Here is a 26,100-nt window from a genome sequence, read left to right on the forward strand (position 1 = left end):
ACTTTCGCAAGGCACTGTGTGTGTGATATATATATATATATATATATATATATATATATATATATATATATATATATATATATATATATATATATATATACATACATATATATACATACACATACATACATACACACATACACACACACACCCCAAACCTGTGGCATCCCTCTAGAACAGTCTCTCTCTCTCTCAACCTTTTACCCCAGAGGAAGCCTTAGAAATAAAAGTCAGGTCTCAGAGAATCCCTGGTAAGATTAGTCTATAAAGGGTCATTGGGTCAGGACAGTGAAAGACTGTAAGAGGCCAGAGACAGCCAGGCATCCAGGAGTTTAGCAATCGCAGCCCCATGGTCCTTTCAGGAAGGATTTCCTTTAACATTCGCTGCTCTGAAGACTTCCTGATATATTAAAGTCCTTCTCCGGGAAGAGGATACAATGTCACCTGTTCAGAAATCTTTTTTATCATCAACCACCCAGAAATGCTACAAATGATCAAAGCAGATAAAAAGCTGGACAATGATGGATGGAGACGGCTGCCTACCCTGGGGACGTGTTGAAAACTGGGATAAGGAGAGACATATGGAGATAGGATGAAGCAGAGATGGGGATGGACGTCAGTCTTAGAGATGTGAAGGAGAGAGGTTAAGGATGAAGATGTGATGAAATAAGTGCCAGGTGGCTTGAAGCAGGGACGAGGACTGGGAAAGTACAAAGCAGGGGTGGAGATGGGTACAAGCCGAGATGGGATGGAGTTAGTTACCAGGGAAGGAGAAGGGACAAAGTTGGTATGAAAACAGAGATAGAGATGCGTGCCAGACTACCTTAGATGGTATAGAAATTGGTTAAGCCATGGATGAGGCTAGGGATGGGATGACACAGGTGTGGAAAAGTGTTCAGGTTCTTGGGACGGGACTGAGGAGGAAAGAAGCAGGGATGATGATGGGATGGAAATGGAGATTGGCATTAGTCTAGAACAGTGTTTCTCAACTCCGGTCCTCAGGGCCCACTAACAGGCCAGATTTTAAGTATTACCTTGGGGAGATGCAGACTAGAATACTGCCATCACTGAGCAGTAGTGTTGAGCGAACACGGACTGTATTATTCGTGTTCGTACCGAATAATTGGATTTTTTGTACCCGAACACGGACACGGACACTTTACTGTATGTTCGGGTAAAAATCCGTGTTCGGTCGTTTTATTTCCGGGTTTTGCATGCTTTGGCGCTCTTTTCATGGCGGGCTTTCAACAGCCAATCAACAATCGTTTAACTGGTGTGCCTTAAGCCATCCCAGCCATGCCTGCAAATGTCTCAGTAGCTGTGATTGGCCGTCTGAAGCATGTGACCAAGTCTTTATAAGTTCGAGGCAGCCGCAGCGGCGTCATTATGCTGCTTAGATTCAGGGACAGAGCACACATCAACGTGCTGGCTGCTGATTAGGGAAAGATAGGCAGGAAAAAACCATTTGTGTCCGGATAGAATTGAGGGACAGGTCGGAGTGTTTAGGCAGGGCGAGTTGTAGGCATTTTAGGGATAGAGTCTGCTGAATTATAGGGTCAGTGTCTTCTACAAACTACAATCGATATTGCTGTGTGGGGGGTGGGGTGAATCTGCACTCAATCCTGATCTACGATCTCTTCTCAATCCTGTTAGGGACAGAGTCTGCTGAATTTTAGGGAAACTGTGTTCTACAAACTACAATCGATATTGCTGTGTGGTGTGGGATTGGAGATAGGCAGGTGTCAGTGATCCACATCCATTTTTCTGTGTGTGAGCTGCAGTGAACACAATCTTTTTGGGCTGCAGTGAACACAATCTTTTTGGGCTGCAGTGAACACAATCTTTTTGGGGTGCAGTGAACACAATCCTTTTTGGTGTGCAGTGAACACAATCTTTGTGGGGTGCAGTGAACAAAATCCTTTGTGGGGTGCAGTGAACACAATCTTTTTGGGGTGCAGTGAACAAAATCCTTTTTGGGGTGCAGTGAACAACATCCTTTTTGGGGTGCAGTGAACACAATCTTTTTGGGGTGCAGTGAACAAAATCCTTTGTGGGGTGCAGTGAACACAATCTTTTTGGGGTGCAGTGAACAAAATCATTTTTGGGGTGCAGTGAACAAAATCATTTTTGGGGTGCAGTGAACACAATCTTTTTGGGGTGCAGTGAACACAATCTTTTTGGGGTGCAGTGAACACAATCTTTTTGGGGTGCAGTGAACACAATCTTTGTGGGGTGCAGTGAACACAATCTTTGTGGGGTGCAGTGAACACAATCTTTGTGGGGTGCAGTGAACACAATCTTTTTGGGGTGGAGTGAACAACATCCTTTTTGGGGTGCAGTGAACAACATCCTTTTTGGGGTGCAGTGAACACAATCTTTGTGGGGTACAGTGAACAGAATCTTTGTGGGGTGCAGTGAACACAATCTTTGGGGGGTACAGTGAACACAATCTTTGTGAGGTGCAGTGAACACAATCTTTGTGGGGTGCAGTGAACACAATCATTGTGGGGTGCAGTGAACACAATCATTGTGGGGTACAGTGAACACAATCTCATACTTCTGAAGGTTTGAGGGTGCTGCCTGTTCCATACTCCCCCTACTCCTCATCTAGCCTTTTAGGGGTACAAACAATAGTAATTGGGGCCTAGTGTGGTTGTGTACGTGTGATATACATACACTTTTTTGGGATCATATTTTCTATTCCGCTATTTAATCAAAAACCTTTGGGGATCAGTTAAATTGGGGGATAGTCTGTGTTGGTACGTGTGAGAGAGATCCACCTTTCCAAGTTGTTGGGGTTCATCTCATACTTCTGAAGGTTTGAGGGTGCTGCCTGTTCCATACTCCCCCTACTCCTCATCTAGCCTTTTAGGGGTACAAACAATAGTAATTGGGGCCCAGTGTGGTTGTGTACGTGTGATATACATACACTTTTTTGGGATCATATTTTCTATTCCGCTATTTAATCAAAAACCTTTGGGGATCAGTTAAATTGGGGGATAGTCTGTGTTGGTACGTGTGAGAGAGATCCACCTTTCCAAGTTGTTGGGGTTCATCTCATACTTCTGAAGGTTTGAGGGTGCTGCCTGTTCCATACCCCCCCTACTCCTCATCTAGCCTTTTAGGGGTACAAACAATAGTAATTGGGGCCTAGTGTGGTTGTGTACGTGCGAGATACATACACTTTTTTTGATCATATTTCCTATTCCGCTATTCAATAAAAACCTTTGAGGATCAATTGAATTGCGGGATAGTCTGTGTCGGTACGTGTGAGAGAGATCCACCTTTCCAAGTTGTTGGGGTTCATCTCATACTTCTGAAGGTTTGAGGGTGCTGCCTGTTCCATACTCCCCCTACTCCTAGCCTTTTAGGGGTACAAACAATAGTAATTGGGGCCTAGTGTGGTTGTGTACGTGTGATATACATACACTTTTTTTGGATCATATTTTCTATTCCGCTATTTAATTTAACTGGGCCTCCATGCGAGACCTGTGTGCCTTGTTGCGCTGTTTTGAGTACTCCACCAACATGGCCAGTGGCAATGACGCCGTTCTCAGCTTAACTATCCCACTTCTATGCCTCCTTGAAAAAACAATTCGGGCGATGATGGAAGAGGATGTGGCACAGGATGAGGAGGAGGAGGAGGATGAAGAGGTAACATTTCCAAGGCTTTCAGGGCAGTCATTCGCAAGGGGCTCCGAGGGTGGGTTCCTGCACACGCAAACGCCAGGGACGCAATTGTCCAGCAGGGGCACAGTTCTGGAGGATGAGGAGGATGAGGAGGAGGAGGAGCTGGAGGAGGAGATGGAACCATGTTCACAGCAGGGTGGCACCCAGGCCAGCTCATGGCCATCACTGGTGCGTGGCTGGGGGGATACAGAGGACACGGACGATACACCTCCCACAGAGGACAGCCTTTCGTTGCCTCTGGGCAGCCTGGCACACATGAGCGATTACATGCTGCAGTGTCTCCACAACGACCGCCGAGTTGCCCACATTCTAACTTGTGCTGATTACTGGGTGGCCACGCTGCTGGATCCCCGTTACAAGGACAACGTACCGTCCTTAATTCACTCACTGGAGCGCGATCGCAAGATGCGCGAGTACAAGCGCACGCTGGTAGACGCCATGCTGCTGGCATTCCCATCTGACAGCGGGGCCACAGTGGAAGCACAAGGCAGAGGAGGAGGAGGAGGAGGTCGCCAACGCAACCAGGGCACCGCCAGCACCTCAGAAGGCAGGGTTAGCATGGCCGAAATGTGGAAAAGCTTTGTCAGCACGCCACAACAAACAGCAGCACCAGCAGCTCAGATGGAACGTCTTAGCAGGAGGCAGCATTTTACCAACATGGTGGAGCAGTATGTGTGCACACGCCTACATGTAGTGAATGACGGGTCTGCCCCCTTCAACTTCTGGGTCTCCAAATTGGGCACATGGCTTGAGCTTGCCCTTTACGCCTTGGAGGTGCTGGCGTGCCCTGCAGCCAGTGTATTATCTGAACGGGTATTTAGCACGGCTGGGGGCGTTATAACAGACAAGCGCAGCCGCCTGTCCAGAGACAATGTGGACAAGCTCACGTTCATTAAAATGAACCAGGCATGGATCCCACGGGACTTTTCCGTACCTTATGCAGAATAGCAATGGATACCGACCTTACCCACCCATTGTTCCATTTTTGCTCTTTCTCACTCTTTTGGGGTGTACCCTCATTTAAAATTTTTGAAAAGAAGCAGTGTTGGCTACCTCGTCCTCCTCCTCAGGGCCAGATTAATGTAGGGGCTATTGGAGCTGCAGCTCCAGGCCCCTACCTTTTATATAGGCCCCGGGTTGGCCATATTCACTGTTACCGCTCTTCTGTCACTTGTAAACACAGAAGTCTGGCTTCTATGCTCGCTTCCCCAGGCAGCACCCTCAGAACCTCCCCACACAGCGCGAAGGCCGGACAAGGAGGGACAGTTGGCGATGCATGGATGTGTTTATGGGCTTCAGAGACAGCATCCCATGTTGAATTAGGCATGCATGGCTGCACCCTTCCTCCTCTGGGTGCATGGCAAGGCACGGCCCTTAAGGCCCTTCAAAATCCTCAGCACCAAGCCCATGATGCTGTTAATCCGGCCCTGGTCCTCCTCCACCGCCGCTTCCACCTACACCGCCCATAGGTGTGCGCAGCCTATTGCATTAAGGTGTGCACCCCAAAGTTGAAATACACATGCATGTGTTTGCCAGCAGGGAGAGTAATGTATCGGGGCCATGTACCTGTAGGCAAGGAGAAATAGAGCAGAGCAGGTCCCAGGGAGATCTTTCCCATCTCCTCACTGGCAATGCTATGTGCCCTAGGTGATTAGGGTGTGCCCAGGCACACCCAGCACACCCTGTGCGCACGCCTATGTCACCGCCACATCCACCACCACCTCAACCTCCCTCCTACTCCATATGGGCCTCGTCCTTCAGAGATGAAGAAGAACATTGTTTTATTTTTCTGTTTTTTTTTTGTTGTTTTAAGTTATTTCCCTATCCACATTTGTTTGCAGAGCACTTGCCATGCTCTTAATTACGTTTTGCTGCCATTTGCAGCACTCTAGCCCTTTCCTTTGGTGTTTTAGAGCCATTTTAGTGCCTTAAAGTTCGGGTCCCCATTGACTTCAATGGGGTTCGGTGTCCGGGAAAAGTTCGGTAAAAGTCCGGGACACGGACCCGGACTTTTTTTTAAAGTTCGGCCGAACCCGTCGAACACGGACATCTAGGTGTTCGCTCAACCCTACTGAGCAGCAAATTATATCACCTGGGATGTATTTCAGTTTTCTTGCAAACCTGGCCTGTTAGTGTGTCCTGAGGACCGGAGTTGAGAAACAATGGTCTAGAAGATAGAGCTGAGATAAGAATGGGATGGAAATAGGCGCTAGTCCTGGAGATGGGATGAAGATAAGACCAAGATCTGCACCAACCCTGGACATAAGATGAAGAGATGAAGTTGAGATTGAGAAGGTTACCATCCCTGGAGATGGGACAAAAGTTGGGTGTCAGAGATGAGATTAAGCAGGGTTGAAAATAGGAGAGAGATGAGCACCAGGCGTGGAGATGGGATAAAGATGGGTACTGGCCCTGGCAATGGGATGAAGATAGGACAGAGATGGTTACAAACCTTGGAGATGGGATGAAAATTGGACAGAGATGGGAACCAACCCTGGAGATGGGTACCAACCCTGGAGATGGGATGGAGATGGGTACCAACCCTGGAAATGGGATGGAGATGGGTACCAACCCTGGAAATGGGATGGAGATGGGTACCAACCCTGGAGATGGGATGGAGATGGGAACCAACCCTGGAGATGGGATGGAGATGGGAACCAACCCTGGAGATGGGATGGAGATGGGAACCAACCCTGGAGATGGGATGGAGATGGGAACCAACCCTGGAGATGGGATGGAGATGGGAACCAACCCTGGAGATGGGATGGAGATGGGAACCAACCCTGGAGATGGGATGGAGATGGGAACCAACCCTGGAGATGGGATGGAGATGGGAACCAACCCTGGAGATGGGATGGAGATGGGAACCAACCCTGGAGATGGGATGGAGATGGGAACCAACCCTGGAGATGGGATGGAGATGGGAACCAACCCTGGAGATGGGATGGAGATGGGAACCAACCCTGGAGATGGGATGGAGATGGGAACCAACCCTGGAGATGGGATGGAGATGGGAACCAACCCTGGAGATGGGATGGAGATGGGAACCAACCCTGGAGATGGGATGGAGATGGGAACCAACCCTGGAGATGGGATGGAGATGGGAACCAACCCTGGAGATGGGATGGAGATGGGAACCAACCCTGGAGATGGGATGGAGATGGGAACCAACCCTGGAGATGGGATGGAGATGGGAACCAACCCTGGAGATGGGATGGAGATGGGAACCAACCCTGGAGATGGGATGGAGATGGGAACCAACCCTGGAGATGGGATGGAGATGGGAACCAACCCTGGAGATGGGATGGAGATGGGAACCAACCCTGGAGATGGGATGGAGATGGGAACCAACCCTGGAGATGGGATGGAGATGGGAACCAACCCTGGAGATGGGATGGAGATGGGAACCAACCCTGGAGATGGGATGGAGATGGGAACCAACCCTGGAGATGGGATGGAGATGGGAACCAACCCTGGAGATGGGATGGAGATGGGAACCAACCCTGGAGATGGGATGGAGATGGGAACCAACCCTGGAGATGGGATGGAGATGGGAACCAACCCTGGAGATGGGATGGAGATGGGAACCAACCCTGGAGATGGGATGGAGATGGGAACCAACCCTGGAGATGGGATGGAGATGGGAACCAACCCTGGAGATGGGATGGAGATGGGAACCAACCCTGGAGATGGGATGGAGATGGGAACCAACCCTGGAGATGGGATGGAGATGGGAACCAACCCTGGAGATGGGATGGAGATGGGAACCAACCCTGGAGATGGGATGGAGATGGGAACCAACCCTGGAGATGGGATGGAGATGGGAACCAACCCTGGAGATGGGATGGAGATGGGAACCAACCCTGGAGATGGGATGGAGATGGGAACCAACCCTGGAGATGGGATGGAGATGGGAACCAACCCTGGAGATGGGATGGAGATGGGAACCAACCCTGGAGATGGGATGGAGATGGGAACCAACCCTGGAGATGGGATGGAGATGGGAACCAACCCTGGAGATGGGATGGAGATGGGAACCAACCCTGGAGATGGGTACCAACCCTGGAGATGGGATGGATGAAGAAGAGATTGAGGTGGGATGAAGATGGGACTAAGATGGGTATAAACCCTGGACAAAGATGAGGCACAGAGATGGGAAACATCCCTGGATATGGGATGGAGAATGGACTGAGACGGGATGAAGATGGGATTGAGATGGGATGGGATGCAAATTGAACAGAGATGGTAACCAACCCTAGCTATAGGATGAAAACAAAAATTGTGATGGGTACCGACCCTGGATCTGGGATGAAGAGGAGATTGTGATGGCTATAAACCCCGGATAGGGGATAAAGAAGAGAATGCGAGGGGATGAAGAATGGACAGAAATTGGAAACATCCCTGGATACGAGATGAAGATGTGACTGAGATAAGTACCAACCCTGAAGATGGGATGAAGATGGCACTGAGATGGGAAACATCCCTGGATATGGAAAGAGGGGACTGAGATGGGTACCAACCCTGGAGATGGGATGAAGATGGGTATTATCCTTGGAGATGGGAAACATCCCTGCATATGGGATGAAGATGGGACTGAGATGGGTACCAACCCTGGAGATAGGATGAAGATGGGACAGAAATAGGAACCAACCCTGGAGATGGGATGAAGATGGGACTGAGGTGGCATCAACTCTGGAGATGAGTACCAACCATGGAGAGGAGTTGAAGATGGCACTGAGATGAGAAACATCCCTAGCGATGAGATGAAGATAGGACTGAGATGGGTACCAACCGTGGAGCTGAGATTAAGATGGGTACCATCCCTGAAGATGGGACTGAGATGGGTACCAGCCCTGGAGATGGGATGAAGATGGGACTGAGGCGGGTACCAATCCTGGAGATGGGATGAAGAGGTGACTGAGATGGGTACCAACTATGGGGATGGGATGAAGGTGGGCATAAAAAGAGTGCTAGTCCTGGAGATGGAAAAAAGAAGGAAGCAGAGAGGTGCCAGTCCTGGAAGTGGCTGAGGAAAGTTTGAAGATAGGATGGAGATGGGTGCCAGTCTTAGACATTTAGTGGGGAAGGAAAAGAAATGGGTGCCAGTCCTGAGAACAGGGATGGAGATGAGGATGAAGATTTAAGGAAGGAACAGGAATGGATGCCAGTCTTAAGAAGGGGGATAGAGACGGGTACCAGTTTCAGACATATGATGGTGATGGGTGCCAGTCTTGAGGAAGATGATGGGTGCTGGTCCTTGGGATGGGCACAAGTCCTGTCAGAAGTCATGTTGGGGTGATGTTGTGCACCTTGGTGGAGGATGAAGTGAATAGGGGCCCCCAATGTCCCCCATGCAGGTTCCAGTAGGGGCCCCCAATGTTGCCTTTTGTGGCCCCCCTTGTCCCCTGTGTAGAGTCCAGTGAGGGTCCCCATTGTTCTCCGTGTAGGGTCTGTGGGGGGGCCCTATTGTCCGCTCTAAGGGCCCCCCATTTTGCCCCCTGCAGGGTCCACTAGGGGCCCCCCATTGCCCCCTGTATAGTGTCCAGTAGGGCCCCCCCCATTGTCCCCCATGCAGTGTCCGGTAGGGGCCCCCCATTGTCCCCCCATGCAGTGTCCGGTAGGGGCCCCCCATTGTCCCCCCGTGCAGTGTCCGGTAGGGGTCCCTATGCAGTGTCCTGTAGGGGCCCCCATTGTCCCCCCATGCAGTGTCCGGTAAGGGGGCCCCCATTGTCCCCCGTGCAGTGTCTTGTAGGGGCCCCCATTGTCCTTTGTGCAGTGTCTCGTAGGGGCCCCCCATTGTCCCTCCATGCAGTGTCCTGTAGGGGCCCCCCATTGTCCCTCCATGCAGTGTCCTGTAGGGGCCCCCCATTGTCCCCCATGCAGTGTCCTGTAGGGGCCCCCCATTGTCCCCCATGCAGTGTCCGGTAGGGCCCCCATTGTCCTCTGTGCAGTGCCCGGTAGGGGCCCCCATTGTCCCCGGTATATGATGAGTATATGAGGGTAGATCCCGGTGTCATTGTCCCCCTCCCCCCTCCTCAGGCCTCACACACAGCCGGGGGGTCTCCTACCATTGTGCCGGCTCCTCACACAGGGCAGAGAGAAGGGTCGCTGCTCCGGGCCGCTCCACTCGGGGCTCCCTCTGTCCATGTACGGCGTGTGGCTGCTCGGGGCCCCCGCTCCTCGTATTGTCCTACATGCCGCCTCCCTCCCCGGGCTCCCCTCACTCCGCCATGACACATTCCCGGCCTCTCCGGAGCGGGGGGTGTGCTGTCCGGGGACCGCCCCTCATTGGACCGACCGAGTCACATGGCCACAGCTGCCGGGACCGCCCCCTCCGCCTGAGAGACAAAAAGAGAGGAGGGGAGGGGCCGGGAGAGAGAAAGATACATTGTAACAGGAGGGGAGGGGTGTGATACATTGTAACAGGAGGGGAGGGGGGTGATACATTGTAACAGGAGGGGAGGGGTGTGATACATTGTAACAGGAGGAGGAGGGGGTGATACATTGTAACAGGAGGGGAGGGGTGTGATACATTGTAACAGGAGGGGAGGGGTGATACATTGTAACAGGAGGGGAGGGGTGTGATACATTGTAACTGGAGGGGAGGGGGTGATACATTGTAACAGGAGGGGAGGGGTGTGATACATTGTAACAGGAGGAGGAGGGGGTGATACATTGTAACAGGAGGGGAGGGGGTGATACATTGTAACAGGAGGGGAGGGGGTGATACATTGTAACAGGAGGGGAGGGGTGTGATACATTGTAACAGGAGGGGAGGGGGGTGATACATTGTAACAGGAGGGGAGGGGTGTGATACATTGTAACAGGAGGAGGAGGGGGTGATACATTGTAACAGGAGGGGAGGGGTGTGATACATTGTAACAGGAGGGGAGGGGTGATACATTGTAACAGGAGGGGAGGGGTGTGATACATTGTAACTGGAGGGGAGGGGGTGATACATTGTAACAGGAGGGGAGGGGTGTGATACATTGTAACAGGAGGGGAGGGGGTGATACATTGTAACAGGAGGGGAGGGGGTGATACATTGTAACAGGAGGGGAGGGGTGTGATACATTGTAACAGGAGGGGAGGGGTGTGATACATTGTAACAGGAGGAGGAGGGGGTGATACATTGTAACAGGAGGGGAGGGGTGATACATTGTAACAGGAGGGGAGGGGGTGATACATTGTAACAGGAGGGGAGGGGGTGATACATTGTAACAGGAGGGGAGGGGGTGATACATTGTAACAGGAGGGGAGGGGGCTGTGATACATTGTAACTGGAGGGGAGGGGGTGATACATTGTAACAGGAGGGGAGGGGGTGATACATTGTAACTGGAGGGGAGGGGTGTGATACATTGTAACAGGAGGGGAGGGGGCTGTGATACATTGTAACAGGAGGGGAGGGGGTGATACATTGTAACTGGAGGGGAGGGGTGATACATTGTAACAGGAGGAGGAGGGGTGATACATTGTAACAGGAGGGGAGGGGTGATACATTGTAACAGGAGGGGAGGGGTGACACATTGTAACAGGAGGGGAGGGGTGTGATACATTGTAACTGGAGGGGAGGGGTGACACATTGTAACAGGAGGGGAGGGGGTGTGTGATACATTGTAACAGGAGGGGAGGGGTGACACATTGTAACTGGAGGGGAGGGTGATACATTGTAACAGGAGGAGGAGGGGTGACACATTGTAACTGGTGGAGGAGGGGTGATACATTGTAACAGGAGGGGAGGGGTGACACATTGTAACTGGAGGGGAGGGGTGTGATACATTGTAACAGGAGGAGGAGGGGTGACACATTGTAACTGGTGGAGGAGGGGTGATACATTGTAACAGGAGGGGAGGGGTGTGATACATTGTAACAGGAGGGGAGGGGTGATACATTGTAACTGGAGGGGAGGGGGTGTGATACATTGTAACTGGTGGAGGAGGGGGTGATACATTGTAACAGGAGGAGGAGGGGTGATACATTATAACAGGAGGGGAGGGGGGATACATTGTAACAGGAGGAGGAGGGGTGATACATTGTAACAGGAGGGGAGGGGGGATACATTGTAACAGGAGGAGGAGGGGTGATACATTGTAACTGGAGGAGGGGATGTGTGATACATTGTAACAGGAGGAGGGGGGGTGTGATACATTGTAACACGAGGAGGGGGAGGGGGATGTGTGATACATTGTAACTGGTGGAGGAGGGGGGTGATACATTGTAACTGGCAGAGGAGGAGGGGGGTGATACAATGTAACTGGCGGAGGGGGAGGAGGAGGAGGGGGGTGATACATTGTAACTGGCGGAGGGGGAGGAGGGGGGTGATACAATGTAACTGGCGGAGGGGGAGGAGGAGGAGGGGGGTGATACATTGTAACTGGCAGAGGGGGGGAGGAGGAGGAGGGGGGTGATACATTGTAACTGGCGGAGGGGGAGGGGGGGGTGATACATTGTAACTGGCGGCGGAGGAGGAGGGGGGTGATACATTGTAACTGGCGGCGGAGGGGGAGGAGGAGGGATATCAGTGGCGGCTGGTGCTCAAAATTTTTTTTGGGGGGGGGGGGGGGCGCAAACAGAAAAATGTAATAGGCATTGCTTTGCGGCAAAAAACGCTGTAAAAATTGCGTGACTTTGAGGTTGCAAAAGTGTGAAAGGGGCCTTCAGTAATTAAGGTATAGTGTGCCCCCTTTCAATGCAGTGACCAGCATACATGCCCCCTTTCAATGCAGTGACCAGCATACATGCCCCCTTCAATGCAGTGATCAGCGTACATGCCCCCTTCAATGTAGTGACTAGCGTACATGCCCCCTTCAATGCAGCGACCAGCATACATGCCCCCTTTCAATGCAGTGACCAGCATACATGCCCCCTTCAATGTAGTGACCAGCGTACATGCCCCCTTCAATGCAGTGACCAGCGTACATGCCCCTTCAATGTAGTGACCAGCGTACATGCCCCCTTCAATGTAGTGACCAGCGTACATGCCCCCTTCAATGCAGTGACCAGCGTACATGCCCCCTTCAATGCAGTGATCAGCGTACATGCCCCCTTTCAATGTAGTGACCAGCGTACATGCCCCCTTCAATGTAGTGACCAGCGTACATGCCCCCTTTCAATGCAGTGACCAGCGTACATGCCCCCTTCAATGTAGTGACTAGCGTACATGCCCCCTTCAATGCAGCGACCAGCATACATGCCCCCTTTCAATGCAGTGACCAGCGTACATGCCCCCTTCAATGTAGTGACCAGCGTACATGCCCCCTTCAATGTAGTGACCAGCGTACATGCCCCCTTCAATGCAGTGACCAGCGTACATGCCCCTTCAATGTAGTGACCAGCGTACATGCCCCCTTCAATGTAGTGACCAGCGTACATGCCCCCTTCAATGCAGTGACCAGCGTACATGCCCCCTTCAATGCAGTGATCAGCGTACATGCCCCCTTTCAATGTAGTGACCAGCGTACATGCCCCCTTCAATGTAGTGACCAGCGTACATGCCCTCTTCAATGCAGTGACCTGCGCACATGCCCCCTTCAATGTAGTGACCAGCATACATGCCCCGTTCAATGTAGTGACCAGTATGCATGCCCCCTTCAATGTAGTGACCAGCATACATGCCCCCTTCAATGTAGTGACCAGCATACATGCCCCCTTCAATGTAGTGACCAGCGTACATGCCCCCTTCAATGTAGTGACCAGCATACATGCCCCCTTCAATGTAGTGACCAGCATACATGCCCCCTTCAATGTAGTGACCAGCGTACATGCCCCCTTCAATGTAGTGACCAGCATACATGCCCCCTTCAATGTAGTGACCAGCATACATGCCCCCTTCAATGTAGTGACCAGCGTACATGCCCCCTTCAATGCAGCGACCAGCATACATGCCCCCTTTCAATGCAGTGACCAGCGTACATGCCCCCTTTCAATGTAGTGACCAGCGTACATGCCCCCTTTCAATGCAGTGACCAGCGTACATGCCCCCTTCAATGTAGTGACCAGCGTACATGCCCTCTTCAATGCAGTGACCAGCGTACATGCCCCCTTCAATGCAGTGACCAGCATACATGCCCCCTTCAATGTAGTGACCAGCATACATGCCCCCTTCAATGTAGTGACCAGCGTACATGCCCCCTTCAATGTAGTGACCAGCGTACATGCCCCCTTCAATGCAGAGAGACCAGCCAGCGTGCCCCCTTCAATGCAGTGACCAGCATACATGCCCCCTTTCAATGCAGTGACCAGCATACATGCCCCCTTCAATGCAGTGACCAGCGTACATGCCCCCTTCAATGCAGTGATCAGCGTACATGCCCCCTTTCAATGTAGTGACCAGCGTACATGCCCCTTTCAATGCAGTGACCAGTGTACATGCCCCCTTCAATGCAGTGACCAGCGTACATGCCCCCTTCAATGTAGTGACCAGCGTACATGCCCCCTTCAATGTAGTGACCAGCGTACATGCCCCCTTCAATGCAGCGACCAGCATACATGCCCCCTTTCAATGCAGTGACCAGCATACATGCCCCCTTCAATGTAGTGACCAGCGTACATGCCCCCTTTCAATGCAGTGACCAGCGTACATGCCCCCTTCAATGTAGTGACTAGCGTACATGCCCCCTTCAATGCAGCGACCAGCATACATGCCCCCTTTCAATGCAGTGACCAGCGTACATGCCCCCTTCAATGTAGTGACCAGCGTACATGCCCCCTTCAATGTAGTGACCAGCGTACATGCCCCCTTCAATGCAGTGACCAGCGTACATGCCCCTTCAATGTAGTGACCAGCGTACATGCCCCCTTCAATGCAGTGACCAGCGTACATGCCCCCTTCAATGCAGTGATCAGCGTACATGCCCCCTTTCAATGTAGTGACCAGCGTACATGCCCCCTTCAATGTAGTGACCAGCGTACATGCCCTCTTCAATGCAGTGACCTGCGCACATGCCCCCTTCAATGTAGTGACCAGCATACATGCCCCGTTCAATGTAGTGACCAGTATGCATGCCCCCTTCAATGTAGTGACCATCATACATGCCCCCTTCAATGTAGTGACCAGCATACATGCCCCCTTCAATGTAGTGACCAGCGTACATGCCCCCTTCAATGTAGTGACCAGCATACATGCCCCCTTCAATGTAGTGACCAGCATACATGCCCCCTTCAATGTAGTGACCAGCGTACATGCCCCCTTCAATGTAGTGACCAGCATACATGCCCCCTTCAATGTAGTGACCAGCGTACATGCCCCCTTCAATGCAGCGACCAGCATACATGCCCCCTTTCAATGCAGTGACCAGCGTACATGCCCCCTTTCAATGTAGTGACCAGCGTACATGCCCCCTTCAATGTAGTGACCAGCGTACATGCCCTCTTCAATGCAGTGACCAGCGTACATGCCCCCTTCAATGCAGTGACCAGCATACATGCCCCCTTCAATGTAGTGACCAGCATACATGCCCCCTTCAATGCAGCGACCAGCATACATGCCCCCTTTCAATGCAGTGACCAGCGTACATGCCCCTTCAATGTAGTGACCAGCGTACATGCCCCCTTCAATGTAGTGACCAGCGTACATGCCCCCTTCATTGCAGTGACCAGCGTACATGCCCCCTTCAATGCAGTGACCAGCATACATGCCCCCTTCAATGCAGTGATCAGCGTACATGCCCCCTTCAATGCAGTGACCAGCGTACATGCCCTCTTCAATGCAGTGACCAGCGTACATGCCCCCTTCAATGCAGTGACCAGCATACATGCCCCCTTCAATGTAGTGACCAGTATACATGCCCCCTTCAATGTAGTGACCAGCGTACATGCCCCCTTCAATGTAGTGACCAGCGTACATGCCCCCTTCAATGCAGAGAGACCAGCCAGCGTGCCCCCTTTCAATGCAGTGACCAGCATACATGCCCCCTTCAATGCAGTGACCAGCATACATGCCCCCTTTCAATGCAGTGACCAGCATACATGCCCCCTTCAATGCAGTGACCAGCGTACATGCCCCCTTCAATGCAGTGATCAGCGTACATGCCCCCTTTCAATGTAGTGACCAGCGTACATGCCCCTTTCAATGCAGTGACCAGTGTACATGCCCCCTTCAATGCAGTGACCAGCGTACATGCCCCCTTCAATGTAGTGACCAGCGTACATGCCCCCTTCAATGTAGCGACCAGCGTACATGCCCCCTTCAATGCAGCGACCAGCATACATGCCCCCTTTCAATGCAGTGACCAGCGTACATGCCCCCTTCAATGTAGTGACCAGCGTACATGCCCCCTTTCAATGCAGTGACCAGCGTACATGCCCCCTTCAATGTAGTGACTAGCGTACATGCCCCCTTCAATGCAGCGACCAGCATACATGCCCCCTTTCAATGCAGTGACCAGCGTACATGCCCCCTTCAATGTAGTGACCAGCGTACATGCCCCCTTCAATGTAGTGACCAGCGTACATGCCCCCTTCAATGCAGTGACCAGCGTACATGCCCCTTCAATGTAGTGACCAGCGTACATGCCCCCTTCAATGTAGTGACCAGCGTACATGCCCCCTTCAATGCAGTGACCAGCGTACATGCCCCCTTCAATGCAGTGATCAGCGTACATGCCCCCTTTCAATGTAGTGACCAGCGTACATGCCCCCTTCAATGTAGTGACCAGCGTACATGCCCTCTTCAATGCAGTGACCTGCGCACATGCCCCCTTCAATGTAGTGACCAGCATACATGCCCCGTTCAATGTAGTGACCAGTATGCATGCCCCCTTCAATGTAGTGACCATCATACATGCCCCCTTCAATGTAGTGACCAGCATACATGCCCCCTTCAATGTAGTGACCAGCATACATGCCCCCTTCAATGTAGTGACCAGCGTACATGCCCCCTTCAATGTAGTGACCAGCATACATGCCCCCTTCAATGTAGTGACCAGCATACATGCCCCCTTCAATGTAGTGACCAGCGTACATGCCCCCTTCAATGTAGTGACCAGCATACATGCCCCCTTCAATGTAGTGACCAGCGTACATGCCCCCTTCAATGCAGCGACCAGCATACATGCCCCCTTTCAATGCAGTGACCAGCGTACATGCCCCCTTTCAATGTAGTGACCAGCGTACATGCCCCCTTCAATGTAGTGACCAGCGTACATGCCCTCTTCAATGCAGTGACCAGCGTACATGCCCCCTTCAATGCAGTGACCAGCATACATGCCCCCTTCAATGTAGTGACCAGCATACATGCCCCCTTCAATGTAGTGACCAGCGTACATGCCCCCTTCAATGCAGCGACCAGCATACATGCCCCCTTTCAATGCAGTGACCAGCGTACATGCCCCTTCAATGTAGTGACCAGCGTACATGCCCCCTTCAATGTAGTGACCAGCGTACATGCCCCCTTCAATGCAGTGACCAGCGTACATGCCCCCTTCAATGCAGTGACCAGCATACATGCCCCCTTCAATGCAGTGATCAGCGTACATGCCCCCTTCAATGCAGTGACCAGCGTACATGCCCTCTTCAATGCAGTGACCAGCGTACATGCCCCCTTCAATGCAGTGACCAGCATACATGCCCCCTTCAATGTAGTGACCAGTATACATGCCCCCTTCAATGTAGTGACCAGCGTACATGCCCCCTTCAATGTAGTGACCAGCGTACATGCCCCCTTCAATGCAGAGAGACCAGCCAGCGTGCCCCCTTTCAATGCAGTGACCAGCATACATGCCCCCTTCAATGCAGTGACCAGCATACATGCCCCCTTTCAATGCAGTGACCAGCATACATGCCCCCTTCAATGCAGTGACCAGCGTACATGCCCCCTTCAATGCAGTGATCAGCGTACATGCCCCCTTTCAATGTAGTGACCAGCGTACATGCCCCTTTCAATGCAGTGACCAGTGTACATGCCCCCTTCAATGCAGTGACCAGCGTACATGCCCCCTTCAATGTAGTGACCAGCGTACATGCCCCCTTCAATGTAGTGACCAGCGTACATGCCCCCTTCAATGCAGCGACCAGCATACATGCCCCCTTTCAATGCAGTGACCAGCGTACATGCCCCCTTCAATGTAGTGACCAGCGTACATGCCCCCTTTCAATGCAGTGACCAGCGTACATGCCCCCTTCAATGTAGTGACCAGCATACATGCCCCCTTCAATGTAGTGACCAGCGTACATGCCCCCTTCAATGCAGCGACCAGCATACATGCCCCCTTTCAATGCAGTGACCAGCGTACATGCCCCCTTCAATGTAGTGACCAGCGTACATGCCCCCTTCAATGTAGTGACCAGCGTACATGCCCCCTTCAATGCAGTGACCAGCGTACATGCCCCCTTTCAATGCAGTGACCAGCGTACATGCCCCTTCAATGTAGTGACCAGCGTACATGCCCCCTTCAATGTAGTGACCAGCGTACATGCCCCCTTCAATGCAGTGACCAGCGTACATGCCCCCTTCAATGCAGTGATCAGCGTACATGCCCCCTTTCAATGTAGTGACCAGCGTACATGCCCCCTTCAATGTAGTGACCAGCGTACATGCCCTCTTCAATGCAGTGACCAGCGTACATGCCCCCTTTAATGCAGTGACCTGCGCACATGCCCCCTTCAATGTAGTGACCAGCATACATGCCCCGTTCAATGTAGTGACCAGTATGCATGCCCCCTTCAATGTAGTGACCATCATACATGCCCCCTTCAATGTAGTGACCAGCGTACATGCCCCCTTCAATGTAGTGACCATCATACATGCCCCCTTCAATGTAGTGACCAGCGTACATGCCCCCTTCATTGTAGTGACCAGCATACATGCCCCCTTCAATGTAGTGACCAGCATACATGCCCCCTTCAATGTAGTGACCAGCGTACATGCCCCCTTCAATGTAGTGACCAGCATACATGCCCCCTTCAATGTAGTGACCAGCGTACATGCCCCCTTCAATGCAGCGACCAGCATACATGCCCCCTTTCAATGCAGTGACCAGCGTACATGCCCCCTTTCAATGTAGTGACCAGCGTACATGCCCCCTTCAATGTAGTGACCAGCGTACATGCCCTCTTCAATGCAGTGACCAGCGTACATGCCCCCTTCAATGCAGTGACCAGCATACATGCCCCCTTCAATCTAGTGACCAGCATACATGCCCCCTTCAATGTAGTGACCAGCGTACATGCCCCCTTCAATGCAGTGACCAGCGTACATGCCCCTTCAATGTAGTGACCAGCGTACATGCCCCCTTCAATGTAGTGACCAGCGTACATGCCCCCTTCAATGCAGTGACCAGCGTACATGCCCCCTTCAATGCAGTGATCAGCGTACATGCCCCCTTTCAATGTAGTGACCAGCGTACATGCCCCCTTCAATGTAGTGACCAGCGTACATGCCCTCTTCAATGCAGTGACCTGCGCACATGCCCCCTTCAATGTAGTGACCAGCATACATGCCCCGTTCAATGTAGTGACCAGTATGCATGCCCCCTTCAATGTAGTGACCATCATACATGCCCCCTTCAATGTAGTGACCAGCATACATGCCCCCTTCAATGTAGTGACCAGCATACATGCCCCCTTCAATGTAGTGACCAGCGTACATGCCCCCTTCAATGTAGTGACCAGCATACATGCCCCCTTCAATGTAGTGACCAGCATACATGCCCCCTTCAATGTAGTGACCAGCGTACATGCCCCCTTCAATGTAGTGACCAGCGTACATGCCCCCTTCAATGCAGCGACCAGCATACATGCCCCCTTTCAATGCAGTGACCAGCGTACATGCCCCCTTTCAATGTAGTGACCAGCGTACATGCCCCCTTCAATGTAGTGACCAGCGTACATGCCCTCTTCAATGCAGTGACCAGCGTACATGCCCCCTTCAATGCAGTGACCAGCATACATGCCCCCTTCAATGTAGTGACCAGCATACATGCCCCCTTCAATGTAGTGACCAGCGTACATGCCCCCTTCAATGCAGCGACCAGCATACATGCCCCCTTTCAATGCAGTGACCAGCGTACATGCCCCTTCAATGTAGTGACCAGCGTACATGCCCCCTTCAATGTAGTGACCAGCGTACATGCCCCCTTCAATGCAGTGACCAGCGTACATGCCCCCTTCAATGCAGTGACCAGCATACATGCCCCCTTCAATGCAGTGATCAGCGTACATGCCCCCTTCAATGCAGTGACCAGCGTACATGCCCTCTTCAATGCAGTGACCAGCGTACATGCCCCCTTCAATGCAGTGACCAGCATACATGCCCCCTTCAATGTAGTGACCAGTATACATGCCCCCTTCAATGTAGTGACCAGCGTACATGCCCCCTTCAATGTAGTGACCAGCGTACATGCCCCCTTCAATGCAGAGAGACCAGCCAGCGTGCCCCCTTTCAATGCAGTGACCAGCATACATGCCCCCTTCAATGCAGTGACCAGCATACATGCCCCCTTTCAATGCAGTGACCAGCATACATGCCCCCTTCAATGCAGTGACCAGCGTACATGCCCCCTTCAATGCAGTGATCAGCGTACATGCCCCCTTTCAATGTAGTGACCAGCGTACATGCCCCTTTCAATGCAGTGACCAGTGTACATGCCCCCTTCAATGCAGTGACCAGCGTACATGCCCCCTTCAATGTAGTGACCAGCGTACATGCCCCCTTCAATGTAGTGACCAGCGTACATGCCCCCTTCAATGCAGCGACCAGCATACATGCCCCCTTTCAATGCAGTGACCAGCGTACATGCCCCCTTCAATGTAGTGACCAGCGTACATGCCCCCTTTCAATGCAGTGACCAGCGTACATGCCCCCTTCAATGTAGTGACCAGCATACATGCCCCCTTCAATGTAGTGACCAGCGTACATGCCCCCTTCAATGCAGCGACCAGCATACATGCCCCCTTTCAATGCAGTGACCAGCGTACATGCCCCCTTCAATGTAGTGACCAGCGTACATGCCCCCTTCAATGTAGTGACCAGCGTACATGCCCCCTTCAATGCAGTGACCAGCGTACATGCCCCCTTTCAATGCAGTGACCAGCGTACATGCCCCTTCAATGTAGTGACCAGCGTACATGCCCCCTTCAATGTAGTGACCAGCGTACATGCCCCCTTCAATGCAGTGACCAGCGTACATGCCCCCTTCAATGCAGTGATCAGCGTACATGCCCCCTTTCAATGTAGTGACCAGCGTACATGCCCCCTTCAATGTAGTGACCAGCGTACATGCCCTCTTCAATGCAGTGACCAGCGTACATGCCCCCTTTAATGCAGTGACCTGCGCACATGCCCCCTTCAATGTAGTGACCAGCATACATGCCCCGTTCAATGTAGTGACCAGTATGCATGCCCCCTTCAATGTAGTGACCATCATACATGCCCCCTTCAATGTAGTGACCAGCGTACATGCCCCCTTCAATGTAGTGACCATCATACATGCCCCCTTCAATGTAGTGACCAGCGTACATGCCCCCTTCATTGTAGTGACCAGCATACATGCCCCCTTCAATGTAGTGACCAGCATACATGCCCCCTTCAATGTAGTGACCAGCGTACATGCCCCCTTCAATGTAGTGACCAGCATACATGCCCCCTTCAATGTAGTGACCAGCGTACATGCCCCCTTCAATGCAGCGACCAGCATACATGCCCCCTTTCAATGCAGTGACCAGCGTACATGCCCCCTTTCAATGTAGTGACCAGCGTACATGCCCCCTTCAATGTAGTGACCAGCGTACATGCCCTCTTCAATGCAGTGACCAGCGTACATGCCCCCTTCAATGCAGTGACCAGCATACATGCCCCCTTCAATCTAGTGACCAGCATACATGCCCCCTTCAATGTAGTGACCAGCGTACATGCCCCCTTCAATGCAGCGACCAGCATACATGCCCCCTTTCAATGCAGTGACCAGCGTACATGCCCCTTCAATGTAGTGACCAGCGTACATGCCCCCTTCAATGTAGTGACCAGCGTACATGCCCCCTTCAATGCAGTGACCAGCGTACATGCCCCCTTCAATGCAGTGACCAGCATACATGCCCCCTTCAATGTAGTGACCAGCATACATGCCCCCTTCAATGTAGTGACCAGCGTACATGTCCCCTTCAATGTAGTGACCAGCGTACATGCCCCCTTCAATGTAGTGACCAGCATACATGCCCCCTTCAATGTAGTGACCAGCGTACATGCCCCCTTCAATGTAGTGACCAGCGTACAGGCCCCCTTCAATGCAGTGACCAGCATACATGCCCCCTTTCAATGCAGTGACCAGCGTACATGCCTCTTCAATGTAGTGACCAGCGTACATGCCCCCTTCAATGTAGTGACCAGCGTACATGCCCCCTTCAATGCAGTGATCAGCGTACATGCCCCCTTCAATGCAGTGACCAGCATACATGCCCCCTTCAATGTAGTGACCAGTGTACATGCCCCCTTCAATGCAGTGACCAGCATGCATGCCCCCTTCAATGCAGAGACCAGCATACATGCCCCCTTCAATGCAGAGACCAGCATACATGCCCCCTTCAATGCAGTGACCAGCGTACATGCCCCCTTCAATGCAGTGACCAGCATACATGCCCCCTTCAATGCAGTGACCAGCGTACATGCCCCCTTCAATGCAGTGATCAGCGTATATGCCCCCTTTCAATGCAGTGACCAGCATACATGCCCCCTTTCAATGCAGTGACCAACGTACATGCCCCCTTCAATGCAGTGACCAGCGTACATGCCCCCTTCAATGCAGTGACCAGCGTACATGCCCCCTTTCAATGCAGTGACCAGCATGTGTGCGTGCCCCCTTCAATGCAGTGTGACCCCCCCCCCCCCCCAGATCAGTGCACTTACCTGGAGCAGCCGAGGCGGCGGCTTCTCTTCAGTCCCGGCGGCGGCTTCTCCTCTCTGTGTCCCCCGGCGGCGCGTCTCCACTCTCCTTCGAGTCCTCCCGCTCCCGCCTCCTCCTCGGCCAATGGCATGGGGTTTTCCTTGAGGCCAATCAGGAAGCCGGTATTAAATCCGCTTCCTGATTGGCCAGGAGGAGGATTGATGTGACAATAGCGAATTTTCATTCGCTATTGTCACACAATGGGTGGGCTCGGGACGCACTGCTCTGTGCCCCGATACCACCCTTTGCATCACCCTATTAGAGCCTCTGGCTCTAATCAGGTGATTTAAAAAAAGAGAAAAAACCATTAGGCTCCATGCGTCTGGCGCCCCTACATGCAGATTAGGGGGCCGGACGCATGGAATGGGGGGCGGCGCCCCTGCGCCCTCAATACACTGGGTGATACATTGTATCTGGAGGGGGAGGGGGTGATACATTGTAACTGGCGGTGGAGGGGGAGGGGGGTGATACATTTTGACTGGCGTCAGAGGGGGAGGGGGGTGATACATTGTAACTGGCGGCGGAGGGGGGTGATACATTGTAACTGGCGGCAGAGGGGGAGGAGGAGGAGGGGGGTGATACATTGTAACTGGCGGCGCAGGGGGAGGAGGGGGTGATAGATTGTCTCTGGCGGCGGAGGGGGAGAAGGAGAAGGAGGGGGGTTATACATTGTAACTGGCGGAGGAGGGGGGTGATACATTGTAACTGGCGGAGGAGGAGGGGGGTGATACATTGTAACTGGCGGTGGAGGGAGAGGAGGGGGGGAGGAGGAGGGGGGTGATACATTGTAACTGGCGGCGGAGGGGGAGGGGAGGGATGTGAGATACATTGTAGATTTTCTTTTTCTTGGTGAACTTAGAAATCTCATAATTTAACCCCTTCAATACCGAGCACTTTCTCCACAGGACAATTTTTAGCTTTCAGTGCTGTCGCACTTTGAATGACAATTGCGCCGTCATGTTACGCTGTACACACAGGACATCTTTATCTTTGTTAAAATAAATAAATACCCCCACAAGAAAGCTCTGATCACCTCGGGGGGTTTTTTTTTGCTAAATAAATGGAAAAACCCCCCAAGATTTTGGGGTAAAAAGGGGCGTTTTTTTTTCATTTCTGTTATAAACTTTTACAGATTTCTGCTCTGATGAGGCGGCACTGATGGGGCTCTAATGAGGCGAGACTGGTGAGACTGAACTGATGGGGAACTGATGAGGCTCTAGTGGGGCGGGACTGGTGAGGCAGCACTGCTGAGGCTGCACTGATGAGGTTCTAGTGAGGTGGCACTGGTGAGGCTGCAATGATGAGGCTATAATGAGGTGGCACTGGTGAGGCTGCAATGATGAGGCGGCACTGATAGGCACTGATGAGGCTCTAATGAAGCAGCACTGGTGAGGCTGCACTGATGGGCACTGATGAGGTGGCACTGACAGGCACTGATGAGGCTCTAGTGAGGTGGCACTGATGAGGCTGCACCAATGAGGCTCTAATGAGGTGGCACTGGTGAGGCTGCACTGATGGGGCACTGATGAGGCTCTAGTGAGGTGGCACTGGTGAGGCGGCACTGATGAGGCTCTAGTGAGGCGGCACTGATGAGGCTCTAGTGAGGCGGCACTGGTGAGGCGGCACTGATGAGGCAGCACTGGTGAAGCTGCACTGATGAGGCTCTAGTGAGGCGGCACTGGTGAAGCTGCACTGATGAGGCTCTAGTGAGGTGGCACTGGTGAGGCTGCACAGACTGGCACTGATGGGGCTGCACTGTTGATCAGTTCCCGGCCGATCAGTGTCATTGTCCCCTGTCAGATTTGCAGTTCCCGGCTCTCCGTTCCTCTGGCTGTGACGGTGAGTGAGGGAAGGAATGCCGAAAACCAACAAGTTTGTTTACCATGTGATCAGCGATGTCCAATCACAGGTGATTACAAGTAAAGGGCCGCTATGATTGGCCCTTCACCTCATCCACAGAGCGCTGCATAGGGGGCTTAGAAAGTCGGAATGGGGTCTGCATAGTGTTGTGTCAACAAGAGGCAGAGAAAGGAGCAGCACACTGATCTTCCCTGTGAATGACTCTGCAAGGGGGAGGGGGTGTCAGCAAAAGTCTGACGATTGGAGGACAGGCAGAAAACTGACCACTCTGGGATAGATGTGCTCTCCTGCTTAGTGTGGTCAGTTTTTTTTAATAAGAAAGCTGAGAGACAGGCAGGAGCACCAGGGATTTTCTCATACGAGTACAGCAGCCACATATCAGGAATATGAAGGGGAGGGGGGGAGGGTAACATACTCTGTAAGTAGTTTGTTTGGGCCAATGAACTCTCTCCATGGCAGAAGGATGCAGTCGCTGTGCGCAGGAATGGAGTGTAGTAGCTGCACACAGTCAGGCACCATTCACACTTACAAATCGGTGAGATTTCCATTGCGACTTTACTGCGTAACGTAACGGGACTTTGATGCGACTTTCGATGAGAGCGACTTCGTTCGGTTTCTTTATTTTCTTACGAATTCTGAATTTTCAGAATGATCAAAATTAGCATACCAGACCCGAACGGCCAAAATTGAAAAAAAAAAGCCTCACTTTTTTTGGTATATTTATTCACATGGGGGGGGGGGGATCTGGGGGCCCCCTTGTTCCAGATTCCAATAAGCCCCCCGCCCACAGACCTCCACAAACACCGCCCATGTTGAGGGCGTCTGGTATGGTTAAGGAGGGAGGGGGGCGATCGCTTGAAATGATCATAGAGACCTGTGTTCCTATATAGAAGGATCACAGGCGCTCTGTGATCATCCCAGAGAGAAGAACGGTCAGCTGTGTTTACAACAGCTGACCGTCCTTCTCTCTTAGCAGGGAGCGATCGCGGGTGTCAGGAAGCAATCGGTGCCACCGGTCCCATGCATCAGCATTCCCGCTGCCTAGTGGGGGTGGGAGCGAGCCCCCAGGACCGCTCCCGAGAGCCAACGTACCCCTACATCAGTTCATGCAGCTGATCCAGCCTGACGCAGTAAATCTGCGGCGGGCAGTCGGCAAGCAGTTAAGGACGCAGTGGCTGGCTTCCCGGCCCAGCTCCTTATCAACCAGCTATTCCTCACACAGAGTTCGAATCGGTCGATCAATTTTCGACCAATTTTAATTTTGATAGTTCCAAAATTCAGAATTCATTAGAAAATAAAGAAACCTAACAAATTTTACATTTCTGCACAAGTCGCACTCATCCAAAGTCACATCAAAGTCCTGTAAAGGCGCAATGGAAATCGCGCCTTAATGCTTCGCCATTCAGGAGAAGCTTTGTATTTTTATCAGTGAATGCAAGGCTTCCTCTGGTTTGTCTTTGGCAGTATCGTGATATCACCCACTGGCTTCTCCACCTCAGCCAATCAGAGAGAGCCTTGTATTCATTACTAAAAAATACACAGCTTCTCCTTTGCATTGCAGCTGTGGCAGGAATTATACCTGCCTGTCCTATTCAAGTGAATGTGGCTGCTCTGCACATAGTGGTGGCTGCTCTGCAGGAGGTGGTGATTTCTCTGCACGTGGTGGTGGCTTCT

At 52.3% G+C, this 26,100-nt stretch overlaps 1 protein-coding gene across 2 annotated transcripts in view; it reads right to left on the reverse strand.

Annotated features, from left to right (window-relative positions):
- ZBTB47 (zinc finger and BTB domain containing 47) overlaps positions 1-9,930 on the reverse strand; it is a 106,567-nt gene extending 96,637 nt beyond the window's left edge. For both annotated transcript variants that reach the window (XM_082258021.1, XM_082258020.1), the window contains exon 1: positions 9,759-9,930. In XM_082258021.1, the coding sequence (XP_082114147.1) occupies positions 9,759-9,761 (3 nt within the window). In that variant the 5' untranslated portion in view covers positions 9,762-9,930. The remainder of the gene's footprint in view (positions 1-9,758) is intronic.
- Between the last annotated feature and the right edge of the window lie 16,170 nt (positions 9,931-26,100).

Source organism: Pelophylax lessonae (genome assembly GCF_965119305.1).
Source record: "Pelophylax lessonae genome assembly, chromosome: 5".
In the NCBI taxonomy this organism is placed as follows: domain Eukaryota; kingdom Metazoa; phylum Chordata; class Amphibia; order Anura; family Ranidae; genus Pelophylax; species Pelophylax lessonae.